Raw genomic sequence first — 20448 nt, 5'->3', positions numbered from 1 at the left:
TGCTAGGAGCCAGACAGGGTGCAGCAGTGAGCAGGGTGATGCGTGCCTTCCTGTCCACATTGCTAGGAGGCAGACAGGGTGCAGCAGTAAGCAGGGTGATGAATGCCTTCCTGTCCACATTGCTAGGAGCCAGACAGGGTGCAGCAGTAAGCAGGGTGATGAGTGCCTCCCTGTCCACATTGCTAGGAGTCAGACAGGGTGCACCAGTAAGCAGGGTGATGAGTGCCTGCCTGTCCACATTGCTAGGAGCCAGACAGGGTGCACCAGTAAGGAGGGTGATGAGTGCCTCCCTGTCCACATTGCTAGGAGCCAGACAGGGTGCAGCAGTAAGCAGGGTGATGAGTGCCTCCCTGTCCACATTGCTAGGAGCCAGACAGGGTGGAGCAGTAAGCAGGGTGATGAGTGCCTCCCTGTCCACATTGCTAGGAGCCAGACAGGGTGCAGCAGTAAGCAGGGTGATGAATGCCTTCCTGTCCACATTGCTAGGAGCCAGACAGGGTGGAGCAGTAAGCAGGGTGATGAGTGCCTCCCTGTCCACATTGCTAGGAGCCAGACAGGGTGCACCAGTAAGGAGGGTGATGAGTGCCTGCCTGTCCACATTGCTAGGAGCCAGACAGGGTGCACCAGTAAGGAGGGTGATGAGTGCCTGCCTGTCCACATTGCTAGGAGTCAGACAGGGTGCAGCAGTAAGGAGGGTGATGAGTGCCTGCCTGTCCACATTGCTAGGAGCCAGACAGGGTGCACCAGTAAGGAGGGTGATGAGTGCCTCCCTGTCCACATTGCTAGGAGCCAGACAGGGTGCAGCAGTAAGCAGGGTGATGAGTGCCTGCCTGTCCACATTGCTAGGAGGCAGACAGGGTGCAGCAGTAAGCAGGGTGATGAGTGCCTCCCTGTCCACATTGATAGGAGCCAGACAGGGTGCAGCAGTAAGCAGGGTGATGAGTGCCTCCCTGTCCACATTGCTAGGAGGCAGACAGGGTGCAGCAGTAAGCAGGGTGATGAGTGCCTCCCTGTCCACATTGCTAGGAGCCAGACAGGGTGCAGCAGTAAGCAGGGTGATGTCTCAACAGGTGTGTGAGATGCGCGTGTGTGAGCAGCAGCAGATGGAGGAGGTGCGTGCTGCCCTCAGCGTGGCGGGAGAACCTTCGCCTTACTCCACCGACTCCCTTATGGCGGAGACACTCAGCATAGGGTCTTCAGGCGCCTCCAGCCCCACGCCCGACGGCCTGCCCAGCACACACAACGACAAGATGAAGCTGATGCGCAAGATGCTGAAGAAAAAGTTTGCACAACCCTACAGCCGGGTAAGCCCCCCTAAGGTTGGTGTTCGTGTCCTCCTGTCTGCCTTCCTCCTCCAGTCTTCCTATTCTCCTCCTCTTTCATCTCTTCTTTGCTCGTTTCTTCTTCCTTCTTCTTCCTACCCTATTTTATTTTATGTTCCTTCCTTATTCTTATCCTCTTTCATTGGTGTTTGTCTCTTCCTGTTCTTTCTTGTCTTCCTTTTCTTCTTCCTTCCTATTCTTCTCCTCATCTTCATCTTCTGTCTCTTCTTTTGTTCCTTTCTTCTTTTTCTTCTTATCCCTTTCCATTGGTGTTTGTTTCCTCCTCATGTTCTTTTTTTCCTTCTCTTCTTCCTCCCTCTCCTCCTCCTCCTCCTCCTCCTCATCAACATCATCTTGTCTCTTCTTTTGTTCCTTCCTTAATCTTCTTCTTATCTCCTTCCGTTGGTGTTTACTTTCTCCTCCTGTTCTCACTTGTCTTCCTTTTTGTCCTTTCTTCCCTTCTTTTCCTCGTCACAGCTGGTCATGTCCATCCAAGGTTGATGTTGGTGTTTGTTTCTCATCTTCCTACCTCCTCTTCCTCCTCCTCCTCCTCCTCCTCCTCCTTGTTGTTGTCCTCCTTACTTGCCTCCTTCTCTGTTCGTGGCAATGGTTTCCGAGCAGTCTGGTCCGGCTGAAGCAGTAGTTTAAATTTATATGCTTCCCCATGTCAGTTTTTCCCTTGTTCAGTCAGTCTTTCATTTTGTACCTATTCTGAAATTGAGATCATGTATTTATGTTTATCGCCATCCATAAATTAGCTTTGTTACTCTATTGTTGAACTCTTTCTTGACTGCATTACTCACAACCCGTCCGAGCCCACAAGGGAGAACAAGGACGTTAAACGAGAAGATCTTTACCAATGTTTAGCAATCACACCTTTGCCCACAGGTTCGGACCAAGTACTACTGCGGCGAGTGTCCCGGCTGCCAGACCACCGTGCCGTGCGGGAACTGTCTCTACTGTGAGGACATGCCCAAGTTTGGCGGCCCTGGGCGGTACAGGCAGGTGAGAGGGGCGGCTGTGTTCACCTGGCTGTGTTTGGTTGATATGTTGGAGGCTTAAGAGGCTATTACACTGGGCAAGTTTTTCGTGGATCGTCAGTCAAACCACGATTTCCGCTAGTGTGGTTCTCATTTGTTTCTTGTTATTGCTGCTGATGATGATGGTGAGTAATACCGTCATCCTTCGGTGAAATCTACCGTAGCTTTGGGAGATCGTGGACACGTCAGAAAACCACGGAAATATGAGAACCACGCCAGCGGAAATTGTGGTTTGACTGACTGAAGATCCACGGAAAATTTGCCCGGTGTAATAGCCCCTTAAGAGTGAAGAGATGAAGAGGTGGTGAGGGCTTGAAGGAGTGGCTGAAGATATGAGGAAGTGTAGTGTTGGTGGTTCTGATACTCCCTTCCTCACTCCTCTTCATCTGTCTGGTGTGAATGAGTGAAGAGAATGGAGAGGTGGTGAGGGCTTGAGGGAGTGGCTGAAGATATGAGGAAGTGTAGTGTTGGTGGTCTTAATATACACTTTCTCATTCACTCCTGTTTGTTACTTAGTTATACAAGGATTAAAGTGTTCCCTGGTGTGTGTGTGTGTGTGTGTGTGTGTGTGTGTGTGTGTGTGTGTGTGTGTGTGTACTATTTCTACATTGGACATATCAACCAAGAACTTTAAATGCCTTTCTTCCTTCTTTTCTGAACTTTAAATACCTTTCTTCCTTCCTCTGCCATGTTCTGCTTTTACATATGCTTCCTACACCTCACTGCCACCCTTCTCCTTGCCCTACCACTCTTCCTCCCCCCTGCAAAAATGTGTGAAGCAGCTGTGTTAATGTGTGTGTACCATATCTCCACTACACATACCAACTCAGAACATTAAAGACACCCCCCTTCTTCTCCCATTTTCTGCAGTGCTCTACTTTTCCGTGCTTCCTCCTCCTCACCACCAACCTTCTCCTTGCCCCTCTAATACCACTCCCGCTTCCCCCTACAGAAATGTGTGAAGCAGCTGTGTGTGTACCACCCTCGCCTGCAGGCCCTCAAACTGTCCAACCGCTCCAAGCTGACCTACGACGAACAGCACATCTCCCAGGAAACACTGTCGCACCTCAGCGTCTCCCTGCCCCAGCCCCCAGACGAGGCGATCGACTTAGGGTGCGGGGACAGCCGGGAGCACATGGAGGAGGTGGATAGCCTGGAGGATCAAGCGGATGAGGTGGATGACGTCACGGAGGGAGAGGACAGCAACGCCACCATCCACGTGAGTGACAGAGTGGACGGTTCATTCCACTCCACCTTGATTGTACAGTGAGCAACAAAAATTGTGTCGTAAAATGAAAACCTAAGGCGACAGGCTAAACAGGTGGTTCCTATAAGAGCATTAACGTTACTTAGTCCGTTTGCTTAACCCGGTAGCAGTGACGGGCCAAATTTGTGGCTTTACCGTGTAGCAGCGACGGGCCAAATTTGTGGCTTTACCGTGTAGCAGTGACGGGCCAAATTTGTGGCTTTACCGTGTAGCAGTGACGGGCCAAATTTGTGGCTTTACCGTAGCAGTGACTGTCCAATTTTGTGGCTTTACCGTGTAGCAGTGACGGGCCAAATTTGTGGCTTTACCGTGTAGCAGTGACGGGCCAAATTTGTGGCTTTACCGTGGAGCAGTGACGGGCCAAAGTTGTGGCTTTACCGTGTAGCAGCGACAGCCAAATTTGTGGCTTTACCGATGTAGCAGTGACGGGCCAAATTTGTGGCTTTACCATGTAGCAGTGACGACCAAATTTGTGGCTTTACCGTGTAGCAGCGACGGGCCAAATTTGTGGCTTTACCATGTGTATGACAGGCCAAATTTGGCTTTACCGTAGCAGCGACGGGCCAAATTTGTGGCTTTACCATGTAGCGACGGGCCAAATTTGTGGCTTTACCGTAGTAGCAACGGGCCAAATTTGTGGCTTTACCATGTAGCATGACGACCAAATTTGTGGCATTACCATGTAGCAGCGACGGGCCAAATTTGTGGCTTTACCATATAGCAGTGACGGGCCAGATTTGTGGCTTTACCATGTAGCAGCGACAGGCCAAATTTGTGGCTTTACCGTGTAGCAGCGACGGGCCAAATTTGTGGCTTTACCGTGTAGCAGCGACGGGCCAAATTTGTGGCTTTACCGTGTAGCAGCGACGGGCCAAATTTGTGGCTGTACCTTGTAGCAGCGACGACCAAATTTGTGGCTTTACCATACAGTTAGTGATTTTACCAGATTTGTGGCTTTACCATGTAACAGCGACAGGCCAAATTTGTGGCTTTACCGTGTAGCATGACGCCAAATTTGTGGCTTTACCGTAGCAGCGACGGGCCAAATTTGTGGCTTTACCGTGTAGCAGCGACGGGCCAAATTTGTGGCTTTACCGTGTAGCAGCGACGGGCCAAATTTGTGGCTTTACCATATAGCAGTGACGGGCCAGATTTGTGGCTTTACCATGTAGCAGCGACAGGCCAAATTTGTGGCTTTACCGTGTACCAGTGACGGGCCAAATTTGTGGCTTTACCGTGTACCAGCGACGGGCCAAATTTGTGGCTTTACCGTGTACCAGTGACGGGCCAAATTTGTGGCTTTACCGTGTACCAGCGACGGGCCAAATTTGTGCCATGATATAAACCCCCAAAATAGATGATACATAAACTGATCACAAATGCGTTGATATATATTATGAAATGGTTTGTGTGAGTGATGATTTTTTCTCATTTTTCTTGCTTAGAGGGACCATTAAGAAACATGATCCCCGCTGCTACCGGGTTAATCAGTACAAGTTAGAAATAAACTATAAAACTAATTAAAGGTAAACTATGCATAATTGATACATGATAGAAATAAACCTTAAAACGAATTCAAAGTAAACTATGATAATAAAAACCTAATCGTCCTTGCCGTAAAACTAATTCAAACTATTATAATGAAAACCTAATCACTCCTCCCTGCCTATCTTCCTTCCTTCCTTCCCTCCCTCCTCCCTGTCTTCCCTCCTTCCCTCCCTCCCTCCCTCCTCCCTGTTTTCCTTCCTTCCCTCCCTCCTCCCTGTCTTCCCTCCTTCCTTCCCTCCCTCCTCCATATCTTCCCTCCCTCTTCCCTGTCTTCCCTCCTTCCTTCCCTCCCTCCTCCCTATCTTCCCTACTTCCTTCCCTCCCTCCTACCTATTGTCCCTCCTTCCCTCCCTCCCTCCTTCCTTCCCTCCCTCCTCCTACTAATTCAAAGTAAACTATTATAATGAAAACCTAATTGTCTCGTCCTTATCTTAAAACTATCAAATCATCCTCTTCCGCAGGTGATTGATGAGCCAGGCGACATCAAGGAGGAGATGCACCCCAAGCTGGAACGCTCCTCTCCCCTCCCCCTCTCAAGATCCCACCTCTCCCACATACCCTCCTCCTCCGCCTCCCTCATCCACCACCCCCTCGCTGGCCTCCCTCACTCATCGGTACTCACCCCCGCGGCGGCTGTCCTCTCATCCGCCGCCGCTGCCGTGCTCTCGTCCGCCGCCGCCGCTGCCGCTGCTGCCGTCATACCGTCTGCCGCGTTTTCCTCGGCGGCTGCAGCGGCTGTTATATCCTCCGCCGCCGCCGCCAGATCCACTCCGTCTATGTCCATCCCGTCGTCGGCGGTTGATATCGTCGCCGCTGCCGCGCGTTCTCACTCCCACCACCTCCAAAGTCTTTCCCACGGTGGTCTTCTCCCCCCGTCTGCTACTCCTGCTCTCCCTTCTGCTGTCCTGCCATCTGCTGGAGGCCTCCCACCGACTGTGTCCCTCCCGTCGGCCCCTGCTCTGCCCAGTACAGCGTCTCTCCCGTCTTCGGCAGCTCTCCCAAGTGCGTCGTCCCTCCCATCGACGGCCCTGCCAAATATCGCATCGCTGCCCCCTCTCGGAGCTCTGCCAAATGTGTCTCTCCCATCAACGGCGTCGCTCCCCCACCTCCCCCCCACTACTGCAGCTCTGTCCCTCACTTTTACTCTCCCAAATACTGCGAGTCTCCCACCGACGGCGTCCCTCCCAACAACGGCCGCTCTCCCATCTACATCATCGCTATCCTCCTCAGCGTCACTCTCAAGCGCACAGACTTTCCTATCCACGGCATCCCTTCCACCGTATCCACTCCTCCCTACTCCTGCCCTTCCACCCACTGCTCCACTGGCATCCATACCCACTCTCCCACCCGCTCCCCTGCTCCACCTGCCACCCACTCCCGTCAACCCACCTACCACTGCTATGCCATTAACTGCAGTGGTATCGACTATCGTGAGACGTTCCCCTACTCCCCCTACTGTTTTCCTTCCTGCTTCCCCTCCTGCTGCAAGGCCAGACAGCAGTACTAGTCCCCCTCCTCCTTCTCCTACTGTCACAACCACTACTACTGTCACCACCACCACCACCTCCGTCTTCAACACCATTGGGACAAACACCACTCCACCCTCCACCACTAGTCCGATAACCACCACCACTGATAGTTTACCTACCACTAACACTACCACCTCCTCCCCTCCTGGTTCTCCCGTCCCCTCCCCCACCACCACTATCAATGTTGCATCTCCACTCCCCCCTCCCAGTACCACTCCCCCCCCAACCAACACCACCCCTTCAGTCATTACCAAAGTGTCGACATCTCTCAACACCACTAGTGAAGCCCCAGCCAGTGACACCACCACCACCACCACCATCACCAGCACCTCACCAACCCCACCACCACCACCCACTGTCACCACCACTACACCCACTGCCTCCTCCCCAAGCCCACCACCAACAACAACCACAACCACAACAACCACCAGTCCCCCCTCGCCAGACCCTCCCCCCATGAGCGAAACCGAAACCATCAACACCAGTAGAGCAACACCACCTCCAACACCACCACCACTCGGGCCCACCCCCACCACCCCGCCAAGCACCCCCCCAACCTCAGGCACCCCCGCCAAGCCCCCGTCACCCAGCGTCACCCCAAAGGAAACGGAGACGGTGGAGATGGTGGAGGTGGAAGACGATGATGAAAATGATGAGGATTACGACGAGAATGTGGATGTCTTGACGGAGGGTTCGGACATACCTTCCCCGCCCTCCACCCCGTCGCCCCGGCCCAGAACGCGGGGCAAAGGGCGCTCCGTGGGGCAGGGACGGGGCCAGGTGCGGAACAACAAGGCAAGCAGCATCATTGAAACGAGACGAAGCACGGCCATGAGACGAGGGAGCCGGAGGAGGACGACGCGGTTCAAACTGGACCCCGACGACAACTCCGGTAGGTGGAGGAAGAAGTAGATAGTGTAGAGGGAAGCTTGTTGCAGTGGTGGAGAAGTGGAGGAAAAAGTGGGTAATCTGGAGGGAGAAGTAGATAGTGTGGAAGGAAGCTTGTTGCAGTGGTGGAGAAGTGGAGGAAAAAGTGGGTAATCTGGAGGGAGAAGTAGATAGTGTGGAAGGAAGCTTGTTGTAGTGGTGGAGAAGTGGAGGAAAAAGTGGGTAATGTGGAGGGAGAAGTAGATAGAGTGGAAGGAGTGGTGGAGAAGTGGAAGAAAAAGTAGGCAATGTGGAGGGAGAAGAAGATAGTGTGGAAGGAAGCTTGTTGTAGTGGTGGAGAAGTGGAGGAAAAAGTAGGTCATGTGGAGGAAGAAGTTCTGTATTGATGGAGAGGTGGAGGAGGGAAGTGGATAGTGTGGCAGAGAAGTGTGATGGTGGAGGTGAAGAAGGAAGTGGATAGTGTGTGGAAGAAGTTTTTGTATTGGTGAAGAGCTGGACGAGAGAGTAGTGTGGAGGTGGTGGTTAGGTGGAGAGGTGGAAGGAATGAGTGGAAACTGTCATCACGGGGGCAGAGATGGTTGGTACAGTTCCGTAAAGGCTTAAGGGGCTATTACACTGGGCAAATTTTCCGTGGATCTTCAGTCAAACCATGATTTCCGCTGGCGTGGTTCTCATATTTCCGTGGCTTTCCGACGTGTCCATGATCTTCCAAAGCTACAGTGGAGTTCCTTGAATGACAACGGTATTACTCACCCTCATCATCATCAGTAATAACAAGAAACAAATGAGAACCACGCTAGCGGAAATCGTGGTTTGACTGACAATCCACGGAAAATTTGCCCAGTGTAATAGCCCCTTAAGACAGGTGATGAGGACGAACGAGGATGACAGTGAAGAGTGCGTGAGAGCAAGGCGAAGGGAAATGGGATCAGGAGGCAACCAGGAGAAGGGATCGGTTGAGTGGATGAATTCTGGAGAGAGAGAGAGAGAGAGAGAGAAAAAGAGTTGGCAGGCGAGGGAGGGACTTTGTTATGCATGGAAAGTTGGAGATTGCATGAATGTTGCTTGTGTTGCTTTCTGTGTTGTCGGCAAGTTGTTGTTTTTTTACAGAGAGGAAGGTATTAGGACACGTCTTCTCACCTAATTGACCGCTCTTTCGGCCACCTCTTTGGATTCTTTACAGGAGCAGCGAGTAGCGGGCTTTTTTTTTATTATTGTTTCCTTTTTTTGTGCCCTTGTGCTGTCTCCTTTGATGTAAGAGAGAGAGAGAGAGAGAGAGAGAGAGAGAGAGAGAGAGAGAGAGAGAGAGAGAGAGAGAGAGAGAGAGAGAGAGAGAGAGAGAGAGAGAGAGATTAAGGGAAAAACATATGAAAATTAAAAAGCCCACTAAGCACTGATCCTATAGAAGAGTTTAGTGGCCAAAAGACAGGGCAGTTTTGAATGGAGAGGTGTCTTGATACTTGAAGGTTAACAGGTATACACTCCTCTGATTGGGAAAAAAACATGAAAACAGAAAATCCCACTAAGCACGCCTCCTATAGAAGAGTTTAGTGGCCAAAAGACAGGGCAGTTTTGAATGGAGAGGTGTCTTGATACTTGAAGGTTAACAGGTATACATTCCTCTGATTGGTGACTTTCCATGCGTAAAAAATGTCGGAAAACTGCCAGAATAGGAAAAATTGGAGACATGCCACAACCATCCACTTGGGGAGGCAGGGCATTGGCAGCACAGATAGATGAGAGATTGAGGTTCAGTTTCTGTGAGTAAATAGATTCATACTACGAGTGCGAGAGATGTGCAAAGAAACTCACAGCTACTTTCTCTTGCCGATTGGAAGAGTGTGTGTGTCTGACTACAAAGGCATGGGGCGCACACAAGCCAGTCGCCGCAACTGGATCACTCGAGTCCATTTCCAGTAGCCAGTAACTTCAAAGCGAATATCTGCGGTGACATTGCTATTATTTATATTTGCCTTTTTATTATTATTATTATTATTATTATTTTTTACAGTAAAGGAAGCAGCTCAAGGACAAAAAAATAGCCAAGAGGAAAAAAAAACCTTCTAATCACTGCCCATAATAAAAAAGAGTATGGGTGACCGGCCAAAAGAGAGGTCAATTTCGGGAGTGGAGTTTTATCTAGTTCATTCAGCAGGGCTTCAAGAGAGAATTAACAGCCTTAGTCTATGTTCTTCTATTTCTTGTTTAGTTTCTGGTCATGTTATTGCTTTGTTTACTCCGAGCGTGGCCAAAAGAGAGGTCAATTTCTGGAGTGCAATTTTATCTAGTTCATTCAGCAGGGCTTCAAGAGAGAATTAACAGCATTAGTCTATGCTCTTCCATTTCTTGTTTTATTTCTGGTCATGTTATCGCTTTGTTTATTCGGAGCGTGGCCAAAAGAGACGTCAATTTCGGGAGTACAATTTTATCTAGTTCATTCAGCAGGGCTTCAAAAGAGAATTAACAGCCTTAGTCTATGTTCTTCCATTTCTTGTTTTTGTTTCTGGTCATGTTATCGCTTTGTTTACTCCGAGCGTGGCCAAAAGAGAGGTCAATTTCTGGAGTGCAATTTTATCTAGTTCATTCAGCAGGGCTTCAAGAGAGAATTAACAGCCTTAGTCTATGTTCTTCCATTTCTTGTTTTTGTTTCTGGTCATGTTATCGCTTTGTTTATTCCGAGCGTGCCCAAAAGAGAGGTCAATTTCGGGAGTACAATTTTATCTAGTTCATTCAGCAGGGCTTCAAGAGAGAATTAACAGCCTTAGTCTATGTTCTTCCATTTCTTGTTTTTGTTTCTGGTCGTGATATCGCTTGGTTTACTCCGAGCGTGCCCAAAAGAGAGGTCAATTTCTGGAGTGCAATTTTATCTAGTTCATTCAGCAGGGCTTCAAATGAATTCCCTTAGTCTATGTTCTTCCATTTCTTGTTTTGTTTCTGGGGGTGTTATTGCTTTGTTTACTCCGAGCGCTGGCCTCCACTCCACGTTGTTACGAGCCAGTTCTCTCCGTGCTGGCGGCAGACACACACACCCTCCACTCCGCCGCAGTTGTATCAAGCTTCTTAAATTATATTCTGTGCCTCCACCACTTGTTTGTTTGCCTTCACCCACTACTATAAAAAAAAAAGTCTGTTCACTTAAGTCCGACCCAAGCTGACAACATAAACCTAAGCGTGTTTGCAAGCTGAGTGCTGATTGGCTACTGCTGTGGCTTCCAAGTTTTCTTTAACCTCTGTTTGTGTTTATCTCACGCAGCTTCTTTCTGCTAATCTGCACTGTGCTTACAAACACGCTAAGGTTTATGTTGTCAGCTTGGGGCGGACTTAAGTGAACAGCCTATAGAAATCCATCAACCAGAATAGAATGAAAGTTGCTGATACTCCCTCTAGCTGGCAAAAAAAGACAACTCATATATCACAGGTGGAGGAGGAAATTTTGTGTTGGTGGTGAGGTGGAGGAAGAAGTAGGCAGTGTGGAGGGAAAGGTGTAGTGATGGATATGATAATTGAGACACACGGTCGCATTTTAAAACTTTTCGTCGCCCAAGTACACATAATTACCAAGGCTTCAGTAGGAGTTTTGGGCATTTCCAGGAGTAGTTTCATGGCCCTGGTGGTAGTTTGACCCTTCTTCTGTACCTCAAACTTAAAAACACACATATTTGGCAAGGCTTTCGTAGGAGTTTTGGGAATTTCCAGGAGTAGTTTCATGGCCCTGGTGGTAGTTTGACCCTTCTTCTGTACCTCAAACTTAAAAACACACATATTTGGCAAGGCTTTCGTAGGAGTTTTGGGAATTTCCAGTAGTTTTATGGCCCTGGTGGTAGTTTGACCCTTCTTCTGTACCTCGAACCCAAAAAACACATATCTGACAAGGCTTTCATAGGAGTTGTGGGCATTTCCAGGAGTAGTTTCATGGCCCTGGTGGTAGTTTGACCCTTCTTCTGTACCTCAAACTTAAAAACACACATATTTGGCAAGGCTTTCGTAGGAGTTTTGGGCATTTCCAGGAGTAGTTTCATGGCCCTGGTGGTAGTTTGACCCTTCCTCTGTACCATGAACCTAAAGAAACACTCATTAGAATCCAACTGACCCTCTCTTTGACCTTTAGAAATAGCTGATGCGAGAAATGAAAGTCTTATTATACTGGCCACAGAGCAATTTGAGCTCACCTCCGGTCCTTCAGAGTAATATAAGTTAACGCAAACCTGCCTTCCCTGCCACAGCAAGACCACTAAACAGCCCTTGCCTTGCAGACTTCGAGGAGCTGTTGGAGGAGCTGGATTCAGGCGGGACCAGGCGGGACGCAGCAGCACTGCCCCTCAAGAACACCCCAGGCAAGGATGCAGCCCTGATGGCACCCCAAGAGAAGCCCCAGGTGGACACTACAAGCCCTCTGGTCATGGTGGTCGGGGGGCGGGGGCGTATGGGGCAGCGGGGGCGAATGGTGAACCGGGCGCAGAACACGGACCCTCCGGCCATCTTTGAGTACCAGGAGGGGCGGGAGTGTGTGGTGGAGGGGCGGGTGGTGGAGGCCGGCGCGGTTGAAGGCGGCGTGGCCCTCAAGCACCCTGGCGGCCCCTGTGTCTTCCCCGAGGAGGAGCTGAGTCAGGGCGGAAGGGATGTGAATGAAAATGTTGGTGCCATCAGTGAGGCGGCTTCGGCATAGCAGTGAGCCACCACCCCTGTCGTCTCTGCCGCCCCAGCTGCCGCCGCCGCTGCACCCCGGAAGTACAACTACCCCCACTTGCCCATGGCCAGTGGTCCTAGATGATACCTGTACAGTGCTGACAGACTTAACATATATATATTTGTACATAGCCGCCAGACATTATGTGTTACGTGTGTTGTGTGTGTGTGTGTGTGTGTGTGTGTACAGGCTTAGGCATCGCTGTTGATGGAGAGAGAGAGAGAGAGAGAGAGAGAGAGAGAGAGAGAGAGAGAGAGAGAGAGAGAGAGAGAGAGAGAGAGAGAGAGAGAGAGAGAATGGGGGTAGAGCTAGGGATGGGTGACTGTATTTAGCTGTTTTCTGTTGCTCACAGAGAGAGAGAGAGAGAGAGAGAGAGAGAGAGAGAGAGAGAGAGAGAGAGAGAGAGAGAGCGAGAGAGAGAGAGAGAGCATAGTGAAGCAGTCAGTCTAGTTCCTGAGTGTGTGCATAACGTCAAAGCTTTATTTTTAAGCTTTTTGAAACAAAAAAGACAAACGTCTTATTCATAAGGATGAGAGAGAGAGAGAGAGAGAGAGAGAGAGAGAGAGAGAGAGAGAGAGAGAGAGTCCAGTCAGAGCTAGTCAGAGGGAGTAAAAAGACTTAGTAAAAACACAAGACTAGAGAGAGAGAGAGAATAATTTTCGTCAATATTTTTGGTGTAGTCTTAAGAGCTCTTGCCCAAAATGATGCAAAATATAAAAAAGAGAATTAAGTGCCATTTCTCCTGTTTTCCGCCACAGTGGTGGAGTATGAACTATAACACTGATAGCGACATGAATAACAGTAATGTCAAGTTTGTGAGTGTGGTAGTCGATGATGTTCCCTAAATTTACGGCAATTACTCTTTCTTAATTTTTTTGAGAAAGTACAAAGTGGAGTGAATGAGAACGGGATGAGTGAGGGAAGGAGAGAGAGAGAGAGAGAGAGAGCGAGAGCGAGAGAGATGCTGATCCACGTGTAAACAATAATAATAACGATATAAATAGTCTTGTGAACGATGTAGTCAAGTTTCTCGGTTGAGTTTAAGTTGTTGTTCCTGTCTTGTTTCCCCTCGTGGTGTTGACGCTCTTGAGAGTTTATGATTCGTCACCTCACCACCGACTCCTTCCTCCTGCACCCGTGACGATAGTGACGACGACGATGATAGTTTTTCTGTTACGTTTATATTCATTGTGAGGGTTTGAGGGTCGGTCCGTGCTCACTCACTCTGCCTGTTACGACTTGCACCGGGAAAAATGGAAAAGAAATAGATGAAGTAGAGGAAATCATGCGTCTGGGAAAAGAATGAGAAGCGGAAAAACTATAAAAATGTTTGCATCTGGAAAAGTAGAGGAAAAGTGTGAATCTGGACAAATATAAGTAAGAAAAATAGGAAAAAAAGTGTGGGCATCCAGAAAAGTAGAGGAAAAGTATGAATCAAAGTTGGAAAAGTAAAAAAAAATAGTGTGTGCAACAGGAAAAGTAGAGGAAAAGTGTGAATCTGGAAAAATAAAAAGTGGAAAAAGTAGAAAATGAAAGTGTATGCATCTGGAAAAGTAGAAGAGTATGAATCTCTGGATAAATATAAAGTGGGAAAAGTAGGAAAAAAAGTATGCATCCAGAAAAGTAGCAGAAAAGTATGAATCTGGATAAATATAAAGTTGAAAAAAGTAGGAAAAAAGTTTATGTATCCAGAAAAGTAGAAAAGTATGAATCTGGATAAATATAAATTTGGAAAAGTAGACAAAAAAAAAATTACATGGATCAGGAAAAAAAAAAGCTGAAATGAAAACACCAAAACAGAAGAAGCAGACAAATCCTTGGTAAACATGAAAAAGCAAACTCATAAATATTCTGAAATGACACCACGAGATCATTTCTTTATACTTCATCTCAAATTGACCAGAAAAAAGCTGAAATGAAAACACCAAAACAAAAACAGACAGATCCTTGGTAAACATGAAAAAGCAAACTCATAAATATTCTGAAATGACAACACGAGATCATTTTTTTATACTTCATCTCAAATTGACGAGAAAAAAGCTGAAATGAAAACACCAAAACAGAAGAAGCGGACAAATCCTCGTAATTTTGGGTGGCGGAGAAAGTCTCGTTCTGCATCACTTCTTCACCGGGACAAAGCTACCCTGGAGGAAAATAAATAAAAAGACAATTAATAGATATCGTTGAAATAGAAAAAAATAAAAAGACAAAAAAATCATGTGCTGTGGAAGGTAAACATGAAAAAGCAAACTGATAAATATTCTGAAATGACAACACGAGATCATTTCTTTATACTTCATCTCAAATTGACGAGAAAAAAGCTGAAATAAAAACACCAAAACAGAAGAAGCAGACAAATCCTCATAATTTTGGGCGGCGGAGAAAGTCTTGTTCCGCATCACTTCTTCACCGGGACAAAGCTACCCTGGAGGAAAATAAATAAAAAGACAATTAATAGATATCGTAGAAGTAGAAAAAATAAAAAGACAAAAAAATCATGTGCTGTGGAAGGTAAACATGAAAAAACAAACTGATAAATATTCTGAAATGACAATGAGATTATTTTTTTATACTTCAACTTTAAGCAGAAAAAAGCTGAAATGAAAACACCAAAACAGAAAAAGCAGACAAATCCTCGTAATTTTGGGCGGCGGAGAAAGTCTTGTTCCGCATCACTTCTTCACCGGGACAAAGCTACCCTGGAAGAAAATAAATAAAAAGACAATTAATAGATATCGTTAAGCTTCTCGGCGGATTCTCTTCTATACCTGAGCTTATATTTATTATGGGAAGAAAAACATAGATAAAAAGGGAGCTTGACGTAAGGCACAAAAATGAACAAGTCGCAATCTGTCAATCAGTCAGTGGGGCCATACGTCACATCGCAAAAAACATGAGTAATAAAGTAATGGATAAGTCACAATAGAGATGGATAAATGTATAAACAAACCATGACCAAGGAGAACATGGAGAGGAACAGCGCAACAAGACTTAGAAGTGTTAGAAATAAAGGAAGGAACAGCGCTGGACCGAGCAAGGTTGAGGAGGATCATTGCAGTTCCAACCCTGAGAATGTGAGAAAGATGGATAAATATTCTTGATTTTGACACAAGGTTATTTATACACCTCAAATCAGCGTCTCGGAGTCCATGGCATCAACCCAGGTACGAGTCGAAGTGTGCACGGACAGACGCACGAACCCCAGCTGGCGATGGTGCGAGTGTGTGTGAATTCAAGGCTTCATTTGATCTTTGTTGAGTGACGATTTCGATGACTGTGTTTCCAAGAGCTTTTCCCTGTACATACACCCCGGCACGCCCCGTACACACTCCCCTCGCTGTGAGAGACTCGGCATCTGTGTGTGTTTGCTTGAAGGCAGTATAACGTATATGAGAATACTGTATTTTGTTATACAAGCTACAAAATGTTCCATGTTCAGCGTTCCTACATTGTTTTAGTTATTAGTGTGTAGAGCTATATTCAGAAATACTAGAATCTTGGCCATATAAATATATATATAAAAGAAGATTATATATATACATACACATACATACATACATACATACTCTAGAGATATTTACTACATAGGAACTTGCTGGAGCTGAGTATGGCATAAATGAAAGATGAATTCTCTCATCTTTGGGTCCCTATAAATGAATATTATGAATTATTCCTTTATGTTAAAAAATGACAAGTATGTGTTGGCTGTTCATGCACCTTTATCCTGGTACACACACACACACACACACACACACACACACACACACACACACACACACACACACACACACACACACGTACATACATACACTTGTTTGGCATCCTCATGTGAAAAAAAAGTATAAAAAATGTCCTAAAAAAAAATAAAAACAAACAAACAAAAAAAATTATGAAGAAATGTTATGACAAAAAATGAGGTAGAGAGAGAGAGAGAGAGAGAGAGAGAAATTTCAGCACTGTGGCATGTATCTTATAAGAGGGGTAAGGGAGGGGGGTACAGGGAGGTTCTAGTCCACATTCTTACTTCAAACTTAACCTCCTCAATTTAAACTCCCCAAACTTATTACTTATCATCATCATTATTGCTATTTATCCATCTTTACTTTCTTTACTTGCCCCCCAATCCCTCCCTCTTACCCTCCTCTTCCTCCTGTTATTCCTCTTCCGTCGGCCGTTCCGTTCCGTCGTAACACTCGCACACACACACGTATACGAACTTCAGTCTTAGCTGCAGAGAAGGGAGAGGGAGGGGGAGCCATGGAGAGAAGAGGGGGGAGGGAGGGGGGCTGTTGTATGTAGTGGGGGGGGTATAGGTATAGGACATGCTGGCTATATATTTTTCTGGATAGGAGAGAGAAAGAGAGAGAAGGGGAGAGGGAGGGAGATAAACATGAGCTTAAGTTAATTCCACTAGTTCTTCCGGCTCTCCCTTCCTTCCTGCCCCGTTTCCCTTTCCCCTTTCTCTCGTTAATCTTTCTTCCCTAATTTGACCTAAAGCAGATCAATGTACACTATAGACAGGGAAGTGTGGGGGGAGAGAGAGAGAGGAAGGAAGAGGAGAAAGAGAGAAGGAGGAGATGAAGGATAGAGGGGAGAGATAGTGGAGGATGAAGAGAAGGATAGAGAGGGGTAAAGAGAATGGATGAGGAGGAAGAAGAGAGATAGAGGAGGAGGATAGAGGGAAGGGGAAAGGTAGTGGGGATGAAGAGAACGATAGAGAGGGGTAAAGAGAAGGGAGGAGGAGGAAGAAGAGAGAAAGAGGAGGAGGATAGAGGGAAGGGGAAAGGTAGTGGGGATGAAGAGAAGGATAGAGAGGGGTAAAGAGAATGGAGGAGGAGGAAGAAGAGAGATAGAGGAGGATAGAAGGAAGGGGAAAGGTAGTGGGGATGAAGGGACAAAGTGAGGCCATTAAAGATTCGAAACCAACTGATGAGTGGAAGTTCTGAGTGTCATAAATAATAGAGGAGAGCAACTTAAGGTGTGTGAGTGAGGGAAGTGGAGTAAAAAAAATAAATGAAACCCTCCCACTTTTTTTAATTTTTTTATTTTTTTTTTGGTATGACGTACGAACCCACACACAAACGCTGCCAAACACACAGACAGACATACAAAATGTACACAACAGACATACCGCACGGTGTTCAGTGTAAGTTTCATTAAAGCAAACTGTAAAGAGACTTATTTTGTGTTTGTGTTCTTCCCTTTGGTGTGTGTGTGTGTGTGTGTGTGGTGTGGATGGTGTTTTGTGGTGTGTGTGTGTGTGTGGTGTGGATGGTGTTTTGTGGTGTGTGTGTGTGTGTGAGTGTGTGGTGGTTTTGTGGTGTGTGTGTGGGTGTGTGGTGTGTGTGGTGTGTGTGTGGTGTGGTGTGGTGTGGTGGGTGTTTTTACAGTTAAGGAAGCAACTACTACGTGAAACTGAATTGCGGCCTGTTACCAGCTTAGTCCTTGAACACCAACTCCAGCTGTATGCCGGGCGCACGGTGGGCCTCCTGGACGTTGATTCTGCTCACGGGGTTGTTTCTGAACTAGACAACCCTGAGTGGAGGAGACCAAGGGGACGCTAACATAACTCATGGCTGGGGCAAGTCAGCCGATCCTGCTGGGAGGGACTTGGGATGGGTAGGGCGACTGTGGGGACTTGCTCATGGGAAGCGTCAAGAGTGGAGGCGGTGAGTGAGTGAAGTGACGCACCCACGGGAGTATGATCCCCATTAGTTAGTAATAGTAGGAGTACCAAACATCTCTCGTTCCAAAATCAACCCTCCTCTGGCCACTGAGTCTGTCTTCTTATGCAGGAGCAGCTGTTTTTATCTTCTCTCGTATTATGCTTTTGCCATTGAGCTTTGTTATAAAAAGGTGGAGGATATTCAGCAAGGTGGGCAGGTTGTAAAGATGCTTGTGACCAGCGATGAAGGTCTTCGCTGACAGAATGCACAGGTTATTGGACAACTCTAGCTTGGTGGTCATTATGTCCATTCAGGAAGCATGATGATTTATAAGATGTACAGACCAGCTGGCTGCCTCAACAGGAGGGACTCTTACTGTTGGACAAGAGAGGCTGGGGTTGTGTGAAATTCCCAAAGATATAGTTTAATGAGGAGATTTTCTATTCTCTTTTTCTATTACTCTCTTGGTCCCACACGTCCTCTGCGTGTATCGAAACACACGAGAAATAAATCAAGACAAGGTGAGGGTATTCGCCGGCTGCCTGGGATTGAACCCGCGACCAACGTGACGGGAGAGCCACTCCTTACCGAGTCGGCCAAAGAGGTACCCCACTCGCTGACTGGGTTATGGGAAGCTCGCTCATCAGGCCGTCGCCGCACTACACGGCTTTCCCCCCTATGTAGATTAATTTCTGTGTGTTGAGACCTTTAGACAGTGACCCCTTTTTTTTTGGTGCACAATTTCACAATGTCCCTGTAGAAACATGCCTCCAATACTTCCCGATTTTTTCTATCAACCTCGGAGAGCATGGGCCATCCTCTACCTGTTACACCCCTTCGAGGAAACTCAACAGAAACGGTGAGGGTATTCGCCGGCTACCTGGGCAGTGGAACGCCAGCACTCGTCGAGCGAGCAATCTCTCCTGGCCTTTGAGCCAGCTTATAGACTGCTGAGTTGCTCGCTCGGCTCCGGCTAATGCACCCGTGCCCCCCGACCAACTAGGCAGGGTCTCATGGCCTGACGCCTAGCTCCTCTGCCGGGCTCTCAATACAGCCCCTCCTGCCAACGTGCAGGTAAACATTACAAAAAAAAGGCGGCCTGGGATTGAACCCGCGACCAATGTGACGGGAGAGCCACTCCTTACCGAGTCGGCCAAAGAGGTGCCCCATTCACTGAAAGGGTTACGGGAGACTCGCTCATCAGGCCGTCGCCGCACTACAATAGAAACAACCCTGTGAGCAGGATTGACGTCCGGAAGGTGCGCCATATGTGCCCATATACCTGGAGTTGGGGTTGAAGAACTAAGCTGGTACAGGCCTCGATCGTATTGAGTGAGTCCATAACACCGCGGGCCAGCAGGTCAATCCGTCGAGTGACTTCCTGGCAAGACTCACCATTGTTATGCGCCACGCCACTAAGGTATGTGAAACTTTTTGGTAACTTCGACATCCTCATCACATGCATGGACAGAGTGAACTGTGTCATCCAGCAAGCCTCCAAAAGACTGGACCTTTGCTTTGGCACAGGAGTCCTACAGTCAGGCTTCGCTTCCTCATGCAGCACTTCGAGAGCCATTGCCTCCCCCATGACTCCCTAGTGTCTGGATCTGGATCTGGATAATAATGCGCAGGACACCTGTACCTACAGGTGCATACACCTGTATAATAATAGTGCTACTACTACTAATAATAATAATGATTGGTTTTATTAACGCGCCGGTATCTCGTTTCCTCCTTAACATTCTTCCCTACGGAGAGGCTTTGAAGGTGGGAAGACTTTGACAAATTGACACCATGCACCAGACTCGGACACGCCAGTCCTCGTTGACCTACCGACCTGCTAGGCTACGGTCGGCCGATAGAGTCGGTCTGTCTGCACCCCGCTGACCCACGGGTGATAATCTAGAAATTTACCACCCTACCGGCCGCCATTGGCCAAGGCCCGTGCTCCCCCCTATAGGCAGAGCAGTAAAAAAAAAAAAAAAAAAAAAAAAAAAAAAAAAAAACACTCCGTCATGAAGGAGGCGAGATACGGCGTCAACATGACCAGTCAGGAACAGCCCTCACGTGCCACCAAGGAGAGTGCCAGCCACCCTGCGCGCCACCACCCTGCCAGACGAGTGGTCGCCGCGGGCCGTGGTGGCGTGCGTCGATAAAACCCTGCCCCAGGTGAGGCTCGAACTCACAACCCCGGCATGGCTCAGACACTGTCTTATAAGTACCGTGCGCTAACCGATTGCGCCACTGGGGCCGCGAGGGAGCGGCGGCGGGGGAACGGAGGACGCCACCCGCGAGCGCCATGCTGCCCTGCCCTGCCCTGCCCTGCCACCTCAACTCATCCACATGACTGACTTTTTCATTATTCCAGAGCTTCACAAAGGTCAGGATTATAATCACACTCTGTACTGCCTGGGGGTTGGGATGGCATGCTCCTCCCTTCTCCTTTGTTGTTTTACTTGCAACAATCAATCTATCAATACCTGCAACAATAAACTATCAAT

General features: G+C 47.9%; 1 protein-coding gene, 1 long non-coding RNA gene and 1 other non-coding gene across 10 annotated transcripts in view; 2 read left to right on the top strand and 1 right to left on the bottom strand.

Annotated features, from left to right (window-relative positions):
- LOC127000887 (uncharacterized) overlaps nucleotides 1-17458 on the top strand; it is a 39804-nt gene extending 22346 nt beyond the window's left edge. For 3 of the 8 annotated variants that reach the window (XM_050865005.1, XM_050865003.1, XM_050864996.1), the window contains exons 6-11: nucleotides 1071-1319; nucleotides 2211-2327; nucleotides 3315-3581; nucleotides 5639-7598; nucleotides 11848-16973; nucleotides 17068-17458. In XM_050865005.1, the coding sequence (XP_050720962.1) occupies nucleotides 1071-1319; nucleotides 2211-2327; nucleotides 3315-3581; nucleotides 5639-7598; nucleotides 11848-12260 (3006 nt within the window). In that variant the 3' untranslated portion in view covers nucleotides 12261-16973; nucleotides 17068-17458. Of the gene's footprint in view, nucleotides 1-1070; nucleotides 1320-2210; nucleotides 2328-3314; nucleotides 3582-5638; nucleotides 7599-11847 lie in introns of all 8 variants that reach the window. The other 5 variants (XM_050865000.1, XM_050864999.1, XM_050864998.1 and 2 more) reach the window with 5 other exon arrangements.
- LOC127000889 (uncharacterized) lies at nucleotides 7607-10680 on the top strand. Its single transcript, XR_007754608.1, has 2 exons — nucleotides 7607-9068; nucleotides 9205-10680. It is a non-coding gene; the product is annotated as an uncharacterized LOC127000889 (long non-coding RNA).
- Nucleotides 17459-20108: 2650 nt separating the features above from the next.
- Trnai-uau (transfer RNA isoleucine (anticodon UAU)) lies at nucleotides 20109-20198 on the bottom strand. Its single transcript is given in 2 exon segments — nucleotides 20109-20144; nucleotides 20161-20198. It is a non-coding gene; the product is annotated as a tRNA-Ile (tRNA).
- Between the last annotated feature and the right edge of the window lie 250 nt (nucleotides 20199-20448).

This window comes from Eriocheir sinensis, chromosome 19 (genome assembly GCF_024679095.1).
Source record: "Eriocheir sinensis breed Jianghai 21 chromosome 19, ASM2467909v1, whole genome shotgun sequence".
Classification (NCBI taxonomy): domain Eukaryota; kingdom Metazoa; phylum Arthropoda; class Malacostraca; order Decapoda; family Varunidae; genus Eriocheir; species Eriocheir sinensis.
This window is presented reverse-complemented; position numbering and strand designations above follow the sequence as displayed.